The sequence below is a fragment of the Tachysurus vachellii genome, chromosome 10 (genome assembly GCF_030014155.1).
Source record: "Tachysurus vachellii isolate PV-2020 chromosome 10, HZAU_Pvac_v1, whole genome shotgun sequence".
NCBI classification, from domain to species: Eukaryota; Metazoa; Chordata; class Actinopteri; order Siluriformes; family Bagridae; genus Tachysurus; species Tachysurus vachellii.
In genome coordinates, this window is record NC_083469.1 from 13,414,401 (window position 1) to 13,426,947 (window position 12,547).

General features: G+C 40.5%; 1 protein-coding gene across 7 annotated transcripts in view; it reads left to right on the forward strand.

Annotated features, from left to right (window-relative positions):
• The window catches only part of kiaa0586 (KIAA0586 ortholog), an 82,726-nt gene that overhangs the window by 52,092 nt on the left and 18,087 nt on the right, over window positions 1-12,547 (forward strand). For all 7 annotated transcript variants that reach the window (XM_060879613.1, XM_060879615.1, XM_060879617.1 and 4 more), the window contains 12 exons: window positions 2,851-2,946; window positions 4,809-4,993; window positions 5,782-5,894; window positions 7,183-7,361; window positions 7,526-7,700; window positions 7,826-7,991; window positions 8,721-8,986; window positions 9,199-9,275; window positions 9,988-10,113; window positions 10,360-10,552; window positions 11,767-11,903; window positions 12,272-12,347. In XM_060879613.1, coding sequence (XP_060735596.1) covers window positions 2,851-2,946; window positions 4,809-4,993; window positions 5,782-5,894; window positions 7,183-7,361; window positions 7,526-7,700; window positions 7,826-7,991; window positions 8,721-8,986; window positions 9,199-9,275; window positions 9,988-10,113; window positions 10,360-10,552; window positions 11,767-11,903; window positions 12,272-12,347 — 1,789 coding nt within the window. The remainder of the gene's footprint in view (window positions 1-2,850; window positions 2,947-4,808; window positions 4,994-5,781; window positions 5,895-7,182; window positions 7,362-7,525; window positions 7,701-7,825; window positions 7,992-8,720; window positions 8,987-9,198; window positions 9,276-9,987; window positions 10,114-10,359; window positions 10,553-11,766; window positions 11,904-12,271; window positions 12,348-12,547) is intronic.

Here is a 12,547-nt window from a genome sequence, read left to right on the forward strand (position 1 = left end):
CCCCTTTTTGTTTTAATGATAAACAGTGCACACTCGAGCTGGCATGTACTCCACAGGTTTGTGCAAAACCTTATGATCCGTTTTAGATCAAATCCATCGGAGTGAAAACATGCTTCAGTAGAAGAGATTATTCATGAGGAAAATCTGAGCTTTTGTTCAGTCACTATGGTCAATATACAAATCTGCTTAAATCAGGAATTAATGATTAAATATAAATATCTAAGATATTTACTTCTTATATACTTATATATACTTGATTTATATTTAGATATAAATACATACATCTACCTTTTTGGTTTTAAATATTTAACTATTATATAACCTTCTGTATATTATATTAGACCGTATTATAGATCTGCTATGTATAATATCTAAATATAGTTCACATTGTGTTTGTATGTATTTCATTTCATTTTAATTTTATTGGATCACACTGTGTACTGAATACACCTGTCAGTATACATCTAAATAATATTAGTAGGTTCAGTAAAAAATATATTTTCATTTATTCATACTGAAATAATAATGTCCTTTCTTCTATTGAATCTGTGCTAATAATTTTACTTTATTCTGTTTGAAGTTTTCACTTTGTGGACCTTTTTGCCATTTTTGAGGATTTTTTAGCTTTATTTTCAACAACGTTGGACAGATGTATTATTTCCACCTTACCATTTACTATTTTCACTGGATCCAAGTGCATCTTGTGAACGCTAAATTCAGAGGACACTGTCGTTCTTCCAGATGTGCTGTTTGCAGGCGTGACTAGTGGAGATAGTGACGAGTGTAACCGTATGATCCTCACCACTGAGGAGGCGTGTTAGTCTGCTCACAGCACACTTACAGCTGGGTTTGTCCTCATTTCTCCCAACTTTCTCCATTACTGTCTGTCTTCCTTTGGATCAAGCTGCCAATGACTCATCGGCCTGGCACTCCTCAGCCTCTCAAGCACTCATGAGCACACACACCACACACACACACACACACACACACACACACACACACACACACACACAAACAGGCTTTGATTCTTTACACATGCTTTCGAACAAAAAAAAGCTTTCTTGCTTTTGCTTTTCTTTGGCCTGTGTTCAGTCTGACAGAGGGAATTGAATATGACCACACCTCACTAAACACGCCAAGATGACACACACTGAGTGCACTGAAAAATAGATGAGTGTGTCCTCGAAGGCTTGTCTGTGAGCATGGTGTTTGGTTTTGCAGCACCCAGTGCAACTGGGTTGAGATTTATTTCAGGCACAGCTTTCATAATCCCATGAGGCTGGATTTGCCTTGGATATAGGTCAGATTTATGAAGCAGTGTTTTGATAAAATAACACTTTTTTTTGTTTGTTTGTGTGGGAGTGAGAGTCTGTGCAAAGGAGAAGGCTTTCTATGTTAGATTTTTTTGCAGTAGCAATGAACTGACTGGTTATTGACCTGCTTGTGTCTCGCAGCCTATTTTAGTGCTCTGTGTGTGTGTGTGTGTGTGTGTGTGTGTGTGGAATAGTAATGAATGATATAACTCTGGGTTTCACTGCAGGAAGTGCTGTCTGTTTCTGCAGCAGGCCCTTGGTGGTGTTTTACACACACACACACACGCACGCACGTGCAGCTCTCTTCTCCATGGCTTCTTGTTTGTATATGAGCATCATCATCATTACTTACTTCATCATGGTTCATGTTTTTCTATTTACATAGCAATGATAGTGATCAAGATCAACCACTATTGAAATGACAGTTATTACAGATATAACTTAATTAGCTGGTTGGCTAAATTGAATGGAAATAAAACAAAGGTCCATGGAAACATGAAAACTACTAGAAATGACTGAAATGTAAGACAGCTAACAAATGTAATGTTGATATCAATGACAAATGTTCCAACTACATTTTAACATGGTGTAACGTGAATGAAAAGCTGCAATAAATACATGCAATCATACACATTTACTTTACACACCGAATGTTTGAATATCTTAGTTTTGTTCATAACATTTTGATGTGATATTAAGGCTTTTAAGGATTTTATATAATCAGGAACATCCATGGTTGCATAAAGAATTTGCCGTCTCTGTAAGACGCTTTAACGTAAAACTACACATTTACTACGTTTTATTCCAAAGATCATTAGAAGCTTAAAGACTTGTAATATGGTGCACCTGTGATGTGTTTTCCTCTGCAAAGCGCACTGCACAGTGTCTTGTCTGTGTCTGCTTAGTTTCGGCTCCATCTCACGCTGAGTGAACATGAATCAAGGAGCTCTCTTGGTTACCATAGTGACAAAGGCGAGCAGGCGGAGCTAGTGATTGTGACCCCTGGGGGAAGGACTTGTGATTCTTTCACATATGAGACTCATGAGCAGGACAGATCATGACCTCTGCAATCATTATGTGTGTGTGTGTGTGTGTGTTTGGGTGGGGGGTGGTGTGGCAAGTGGATTCCTAGGGAGCATGATTTTTTTTCGCCCCCTCATGTAATGTAATGTGCTTGAAAGGAATGCGTGAGGCTGGGGAAAGAGTAATTGTGCTCTACATTACTCAGCGTCATGGCCCTGATGAGAGGCAGCAGGGATTGGTGGAAAGAGCATCAGGAGATGCTAAAGGGCCTACGTGTCTGTGTGTGTCTGTATGTGCGTATATGCATACAAATTGAAAGTGCTGTGTGATAATTGCCTTTAACACAGCTTTGTGATATGGCGCAATGTAAACTGTAATTACCTGCTTCATTTTGTCATCATGATCTTTAAAAAGTCATATACTTATGCTCATAATCCTAGGCTTTTTATGGCATGAGGCTTTTACTGACATTCTGCACCTCGTTGACCTTCTTTTCTTTACTCTTGCCCATAAGTCCGAAGCATTCGAAGCCCAAGTGTTCGAAGATGAGGCTGAGGAGAATGATGGCTTTCCTGGAACCAACGTCTTTGAGGTGGCAGACAACAGTCAGGTAAATGAATTACATCTCAACATGGTTTTGAGTTGGCCTGATTGCACATGCTTCAGAACACACCAAAAAGGTCATCGGCTCACTCGCCTAGGGGCTGACAGCATCTAACACCCAGCCTGACTTGAGAACAGCGATCCATACGCAATTTGAGGTTGACAAAACCGCAAATATACATTTGGTTTGGCACCACCTTCTCGGAAACATCAAACATTAAGCGCTCTGCGCTTGGTTAATAAGATTTGCAGAGGGAGAGGGGTGACAGAGAACTTCGCTTTCATTAATTACCCCTACAGACAGAATGGATTAGAAAATTTACTCTGGAGAACGTCGATTTAGGCGATTGGTATTGGAAGGGCGTGGTGCATGTGCACAGCCCGTAACCCTCTTTGTTCCGTGCTGCTCAGACGTGAGCTGTTCAAGAATTCGTCTCACATCACAGCTCAGTCAAGCATACACTGAAAGCCATAAGCCTCCCATATTTATGGCTAACAAGCAGAGAAAGCTGCTTGGGATATCACACTGTAGGCCCATTCCAGGTCGGTCAAGGGCAAGCATCAGTTAGCAAAGAAATAGCTCAGCGGTCGTTAGACTGAGAGACGAGCAGATCCATGTTGTTCTCACGTGCTTTTGTATCTAGTGAAGAGGAAGAGTGTAGATAATGAAAATAAAAGAAGGTTAGGGCACTTAACATGGACCAAATAACGTGGGCTAATCCACATTGCCCCCTTTTGGTTTTAGAAGCAAACTGCAGGCAGAGACAGATCGTATCTTTTTTCAGAAAAGAGAATAGTTTTGTTATTTGTCTGTGCCGATTATTCTCGGACATTTGAACAGTAATAGCTGCCTAATGCTTCATGTTTAAATTGTATCTTCTAAAAACTGATCATGATTTACTGAAATTGTGACTGATTTCCTAACAATCATTGCATTGTATATAAATGGTCTATTTGTTCTCTAAACGCTCTGTGAACAATGCTGGGAAGCTAGTTAGTGACTTAGTGTGTTTAATGTGTCTTTGCTGTTTTTTTTGGTAACAGTGGTATTGCTATTGAACATTTTATGTTGAGTCATCTCAGAATTATACTGCCACTCAAATTGTTTTCATGGCAGTTAAGGTCAGAGTTATTGCTCTAGCATTGTAAACAAACCAAACAAAGAATACTATAAAACAATTTAAGTGCTGTGCATGAGATTTGCCTTTAATTAGGATAAAAATCCAATTATGCCTGGCGCTCTTTCTCCCACTTAGTCTTCTAGCTCTCCCAGCTGTCAAATAAAGGGCGCAGCCACTCCAGTCCAGACCTCATCAAACAAGCCCTGTCTCCAAGAGCAACCAGGGCCAGATGCCCACTCCTAAAATGTCATTGCTATAAGCCTCCAATGTCTCCACTCTGGCAGCCTGGGACTCTGATGGAGCCATAAACTTCAAACAAACTCAGTGACTGGCAAACATAGCCAAGTTTTTTATTTTTTTTCCCCCCTCTCCTTCTTGCTAAATCTCTTGCTCTCCCTTTCTCTCCATTATTTCCACTCACTTTCTGTCTGACTTTCTGGAACCTGGCCACTGGGAATGAGCCATTTAGTCCAGGCTTGCTCTCTGACTCTGCGCCAGAGGAATTTGTGCGTAATGCAAACCAGTGACCAAAGAGTTCAGTGCTAACACACATAACTGACAGAAAAATAACAGAAGACAAGTCCCACGTTTCCCAATTCTGCTAAGACATTAATGGCTGCTGTGATTGTGTCTGCTGTCTAACATGTGTTTGCAGTTCTTAGCTAAAGTGTATACATCCTTACTGATGGCTGCTTTGAGGTGCATTTCATATTGATAAACTTGTTTTCTTGGTCTTCTGTAAATGTAGGAGCCTGAGCTGGAGGGGATGTTTCCTGATTCTCCTCTAGAGCTGCATGGACTTCCCACTCCTCCAGTTACTCTGTACCATGGGCCGACTTTCCCACCACAGCGAAGCCAGCCCAGTCCCCTCACCCAGCCTGTAATCACCGCCATCCAGCACAGAGAGACCCTGGAGAACAGACTTGTGGACTGGTGAGGGACTTTTGTTCTCACCATGCACTACACTATATGTTAACTCTTGTCATGATTAACTTGACTAAATGCCCTTATTGCCTCTACGCACTGGATCCCAAACATTTTCCCCCTAAGGTCCCCTTTGTGGATAGTGTCACTGCACCCCCTCAAACACCCCACCTTTTCTCGACGGGCCTGCTCGTACAAGAATAGAGCTCTGTTCTATTCAATTCTGGTCTACTTTATGTTTATAGCACTTTCAACAATAGACTTTTGCCACAAAGCAACTTTACAGAAATCCAAACGTATATTTAGAGCCCTAATGAGCATGCCAGAGGTGACTGTAGGCAAGAAAAAACTCTCTGAGGAAACATAGGAAAGAGACTTTAAGTGGATTCAAAAGCGGACATATCCTTTCTGTGTGACATACAAGTGTGCAATTTATGCAAAAAAGTGTAGAAGAGTAAAGGCAAATAGTACAGTATGTTCCGATGCCATTAAGGCTAATACATTGCAGGCAAGCAGGATTGCCATGAATTGTGTTTGCGTGGCATGAATTTGATATTAAACACCATCTTTACAAATGCCATGCTTTTCAATTTTGGAATCAGATTTTCCAAAATCATTTTTATATATATATATATATATATATATATATTGTTCTGTTTACACAGCAATGTTTTCACAGCCTTCTTTGCACCGCCAGCATTTTGTGAATCCGCTGCCTAATTTTGTCTAATTCTAAAACATGTAAATTATATTAGTTAAAGATTTTTTGAGTGACTGTTTTCTACTTTTCTATCTAGGGTGGAGCAGCAGCTGATGGCAAGGATGATCAGTGGCATGTTCCCTCAGCCAGTCCATACAGACCCAGCCATCAATTCAGAGCCGGAGGACAGTGTCTCTTCAGACACCACAGGTAAATCATGTCACTCAGATATGAACACCTGGCATTTAATGGTGGACATAATAGTGCTGCAGTGCTCTGGTCACCTGTTAGTGTTATTGAAATTCCTACACCTGCCTTTAGGTTCAGTTTTGCATCGACCAATATATCGCTTGTATTCAAGATGCCAAAAAACAACTAAGTACATCTGGTAGAAACCAGCAGAGTGGGGAGACTACACAGAACATGACTTTTTCCTCTTCAGACTCATAATTTTGATTCATAGTTTGCACAGAAGTGAGTGGTGCATTTGTCATAGCTGTCGGAGCACTGGGACATGGTGTTTCTTCATTAAAGTAAGATTGCTCTTCCTCATTCCCTGCACTCCTCCTCTCCTCCATTTCAGTCCGCTCGCTTTTAACTCAGCCCACACTCTCTCGGCCCGCCTCATTAATCCCCACTCTCGTTTAATAGAAAGATCAATGATGTATCAAATTTGCAGAGGAGGCTACAAGTCTGCAAGCAGCAAGCCCTAGTCAGCACATTCATAGACTGACTGGAGTCTTCTGCTGAAGTGGGCATCCTAGTGCTCCAACATCTCAGAATAAAACTCTCATGCCGTGTACTACATTACAGTATGTGCTTTTTGTGATTATTAGTAATGCTGACAGGCCATGAATGCAAAGTAGACGTACAGTACAGTAAATGTAAAATAGCAATTAATTTTCTGTTAGAATTATTAAACTGTTAAGTTTTAGCAGAATTGCCATAGACTTGATCCACATATATAAAGAATTGCCATAGACTTGATCCACATACAAAGTCATTGATTTTTCAATAATATTGGTTGCCTTATATTGGCTAAGCAGTCATTTTTATTTAGCAGTAAATAGAAAATTGCCTTCACAGGGAGAGATTCTTCCATATATGTGCTGGGTGAGGGCCCAGCAGCACTAGTGGCCCACTGACATGTGAAATTGGCTCAAAAGATCAAATCTGATCAAAAGACATTGGTCAGAAATGTGGAATGGTTTTAATTCAAGGCCTATGCATAATTCACAATGGGCCTGTTAGCAGCCAAACATGTCAGCCTGTCAGCAGAATGCTAATAGTTCCTGGCACTGGCCTAAAATTGCCCTGGACAATGAGATATGGAGATTTATGTGGCACCATTTGTCTCACACAGTCATATATTACCATATTCCCTTACTGCTCCAAACCATATTTTCAGAATTCAGAATATCTTGAGCTGAAACAAGATACATCACAGCCATTTAAGTATGTGAATAGGAGGCCTCTTTTGTGTTTTACTATGGTTTAGGGGAGACAGCGGGTGGACTGCTGCTGGCTGTGGATGCTGGAGTACCAGTGGACTCTGCGCTCATCAGGCAGTATGTGAATGAGGTGCTGACTGACTTAATCGCCCAAACACTGGGCCAGAGAGAGGGACTGACAGAGCCTCCTGCTCCAGCTTCATCAGAGGATGCACACGTTCAGCAGGTAAATAGGTTCACACAAAACAGAGTATGCAAACACACTCGCTTTTTATTCCGTAAATAATTTCTTTTGCTAATCATCCAAGTGTTGATGAGATGATGCAATGTTAATCATGATTAGATTTCCAGAGGCACCTGTGTTCTCATGGTATGTTAACACTTTGGCAGGAGAGTGCAGTACCGACACCGGTTCCCACTCCTGAGCCCAGTGTTATAGAGAGTTCTCCAGAACTGAGGGAGGTGCCGTCTCCAATCAGCACTTCAGATCTCTCAGAGCATCCTTCCCTTGTTCAATCACCCAGAGATTCCCAGTATGCTCAACCTGAGCAACCAGTTTTACCAGGTCTCACAATATTTATTCAAAGCAAATTTTCAGGCATTTTGTAGTCTTCTGTTTGATTTATATGATTATTGTCAACATGTCTAAGATGATTCCTTAAAAACACTAAAATACTGTCATTCTCTCAGAACTAGAACCAGTGGAAACACCTGTGTGCACTCCAGTTCCATCTCCCAGAAGAACAGAGACGCCAGAGCCAGAAAACCCACACAACAATCAATGGGATGATGTAGAACTTCCTCTTTTAGAGGAGAAACTACACAGTGACGAAGAAGAGCAACAACCGCAAACGGTGTAAGTTCTCATTTTGTTCCCCATTGGCCAATGTCAAGAAAAAAGTATAGAAACACTAGTAAATGATACATTAATTTAGAAAACATGCATAAGAACATCTATACCGGGACTCATTTATGGCACTGTCATGATGCACCTTCTCTCAGAGCACCCAGGAAAGTCCAAACTTAAATACTATTAGAATTTGTGCATAGAAATTTGATTCTATAGAATACAAAACTGTTCTAAGAAGCCCAGTTGATATAGATCTTGAAATATCAGACATCTCGGTGACTAACTGAAGCTAAAATTCTTCAATTACTATAGCAACTGATTTTTTTCTGTATTTTCACTAAACATGTAAATACAAGACTGAATAGAGACTGTCTCTGTAATGTCATCTGCTGAAGGTCTTTATAGAAAAATGGGGCAATAACCAAATTCAGCAAAGGTACTTGGTTCAAGAATATTTTACTTTATTTAATTCTACTACTGTTTGTAAAAAGGCCAGTGCAACAGAACAACTCCAGATTCTTCTGTATAAGAAAGAATGCCATTGGCATTTAACTCAGTTGTTATGGGCCACTCAATGTTGTTTTAATATGTATAATACAGTACCATAGCCTTTAGCAATAATATATACACATGTTTAAATACTTATATGTTTCAATTGCTATTGGAGGAGAACATATCTGTATACTGTGTAATTTCCCACCTATCTCTCTTGTTTGCATGCCTTTCTCACCCCAGTGAACTTTCAGTAGCTCATGAGGAGGAGGAAGAGTCAATCATCCATCCATTTTCTCCAGTTCTACCCAAACCACAGAATCCTTCAACTGCTGCTACAGAGCATACTGAACCTGCTCCTCCAGAGTGTCCGTCTGTGAAGGAGAGCAGCTCAAACTCCAGCACCTCTATCACAGAGACTGAGACGGAGACAGAGACAGACACTGCAGCCAGACACATCTCTGAGGGAGAGCTGCTTTTCAGCTGTGGCCAGATGGCTGAAGTCAGAGGTACTCAGCATCCTGTCAGAGAGACACACACACACACACCATAAGGGTCCATCTAGGTGCATGATTCAGATTTATTTTACATCAATACACACTGTCTAGTGAACTACTGACATCGTGAGTCATTTCTCGAAACAATTTCCCCATAACACTCTAGCTCTACCTATTCCTGTCTTTGAGTCACTAAGAACAGGTTTCACGTATTTTCTCTGCAGCTTTGGCAGAGGAGGGCTTGACTTTGCAGAACCTAATGACAAGCTTTAACAGCTCACTGCATGGAGTCCAAGATATGGTAAATATCTAACTACTAGAGCCATGAGACTCTCATTGTGATGGCGTATGTACAGTACAGATATCCTGATCCTAATACAAACGTCCTGCCTTGCCTGTTCAGGTATATTCTTATGTTTGATATGATTTTTTTAAAATTTTTGTTACAAATACTCATATATACAAAAGAGGCTTGCAAGAGACAAGGTTTAAAATATGTCTTAAAATAATGTCTTATTCTTATGGAGTTAGCCAACACACTAGCCAACACACTACTGCTGTACGTTTTACTAAACAACTATCAGGGAACTTAACAATACTCAGTCATTTTTATTACTAGCCATAATTTGGTTGAACAGCAGTCTATGTTCAGACATTTTAGTGAAAACATGCGAGTCACTACTTATTCTTTATAGAACTATTCAGAAATGGTCATGCTTTATGCCATGTTAGATTTATTTTTAATAAAGGAAAAATTCAGTATATCAGTAATTCTGTCATCAGTATATCTGTGATAATATGCGGTATATATGATAAGTACTAATCTTGTTATTAAAAAAATTAATAGTATAAAATTGTAGTTTCATCATTTTCAGCAATTTTGTTTATTGTATTTGAAGTTTAAGGAGATTGGATTGAATATTACTATTTCGAATGGTCAGATATGTAGTTTTCGTTCCTGTTTGTACTGTAAATGTTATAAGAGTGATCAGTGACTTTACTGTGGCTGACAGGATTATGATCCTCCAAGTGAGGGTGAGGTGACCAGAAGGCGTCTTGTTTCTGCACACCGTGACCCAATCCTGTCACTGCTGGCCCGGATGGAGCAGGGTCCAGTCAGCCAATCACACCAACCTGAAGTATGACTCCTGCATATTTCTATTCTATCCTCATTTATGACCAGTTTGCGAACTGAAAATTAGCATTTTCCTCACACATCACATGGGTTTTGCTTGTATTGTTTATATTCTTGTAGCGGTACTCTTACTTGCCAGTAGGGGTCACTAGCGTAACAGAGTTAAATTCAGGCTAGCATGGAGAATGTGGATGTGAAATGAAGTTGAAGATGTGCTGTGTGTAATGGTGAGGTGATTATGTTTGGGCAGAGGTGGAGGGATGACGAGAGCAACGGGGAGCTGAGCGAGGGGCAGCGGCCGGTTCTGACAGTAGCACAGGAAAGAGTGGTGATGGGACACTCTCTCATCTCGCAGCATCAGTCTATCCAGTCCTCTGCAATACAGTCACAAAACACCTACACTATCCTGAGTTCACCTGGACAATCAGAAACTCAGCACACAGGTACACTAAGATGCACATGTTAAGTATTAGTGGGTTTCTGAAAGCAGCCTATGTTTGGCTGACCACACACAGACTGGAAATGTTTCTCCCATTTTTAATATTGTTATTTCTGCCACCAAGATACGGTTTGTATAGTTTGTGGCCTCTGGGTGGCCTCTTCCCACTGCCATGTGTTTGTGGCCCTCGTCGGGCCGGGATCTAATGGGGCATGGCTCACACTAAAGCCGTTATATGCAGAGAGGGAACAGCAATGTTTGTGCAGTGTGTGTGTAGAGAGCTCCGGGGGAAGCCAGCATTTCTGGATAGTTCATCAGGATGCAGGCTGGGGGAGCACAGAGGAAAAGAACTCTGCTTTTGCTCCCAGCATCCTCCCAAAGCCTGTGTAAATGTTGGCTAACTTTCATCTATGCATATTTTCTGCTAATGTTACTTTCATAACGTCCAACTACACATTTTTCATTAACTGGTTTTAACCTTCTATGTAAAACGCCAACATGAGATTTGCCTTCTTGGTTCATGTGCTGTGTAATACAGAGAAGACTGTGTCTTTGTGTGCTTATATATTTGTTTCTTTGATGCTAAGAATATGTCTGAGCTCTGTTCATAAGTGTTCAGACCAAAGCTGTGAGCTACGAGCGCCTTGCAACGAAACCCTCACTGTGGATTTCTATGTTCTTCCTGTGTTGGCCTAAACCAATATTTACCTTACACTGAGGCTACTCTAGTCTACTCATGGTAAAAAAAAAAAGAGCCTCAATGTTGCTTAGAGACCAGTGGTGCCAAAGCAGAAAAAAACATACTCGTACTCAAGGAGCACAGACAAGAGGGCGTTATTGACTGCAAGAGAATTTAAAGCTATTTTCTTCTTGACTCTGGCAACTGAGGCTCTGGATCCAGTCTAAGCTTTTGCTACATGACAAAAAATTTCAGCCAAACTCACATTTAAGACACTATAAACATATGCTCTGTCTAGCAGTACCATTTGGATATAAGACTGGCTTTGTTCTGTGTGGTTAATAGAGAGCTACATGTGTAGCATTTATTCAATCCGCAATTATCTATATACTCTTAACATCATTTCAGTCTGCTATGGTCGGTAACCATATGTCACATCTCATGAAATTCCTTCTTATTTTATTAGGAATAGATGCTGCCAGGCTTTTCATTAATTTCTCCCTTTTGTGTTTCTATGTTGGTGTTTCTATGGAAACTAGGTGAAAAAGGTGCAGTCCCTAAGAATGGTGGGCTGTCAGTAAACGTCTCCCTATCAGCAGAGCACACAGAGCCTCCACATGCTCTTCACTCGTTTACTGCATCTACCCTACAGCCAGGAGACTATGCACATCAACAGGCGTGTACCTCTTTTTCAGTTCCTGGCCCTGTGCCAGATTTCCAGTACATGTTTTTATCCGTTACTAGTTTGAATGGTCCTAGACTGAGGTGTGCCATCATTGTTTACTGTAAAGATTATTCTTTATTTTTAAAAGCTGACTCCATCAAAACTGTGCTTTCAGTTATTTATCAATTGTGACCTGTAGCCATGTATGTTTCATTCATTAAGCTGTGTTTCCTTGTTAACTGCATATGTGGAATGCCCAAAAGGGCAAAACTAAAACACTATCTTGCACCATGTTTTTCTTGTCTAAATTCTTCCAAACGCTTTGTATGTTTCTTTCCCATCTGCTGGCATCCTATTTCATTGTAATCTGTCTTTTATAGGCTGCTGAGCCACAGCCGATAGTAAACAGACTGACTCCAATACTGGTGAAGCAATACAACAGCACAGAAGAGCCAGGTACATGCTTCACACACTCAACATGCATGTCATGGTCATAATCAGATGATCCACTTTATTTTAGAAAAGCTGGAAACTTTTAACTGCAGATGTTTTACCTCATACTATTGCTCCAGTTAAATATTGTGCAGTTTTATATTGTGCACAATTATGTTCGTTATGGCATATTATTAGGCCTAAAGGTCCTAAATAGGTCCATG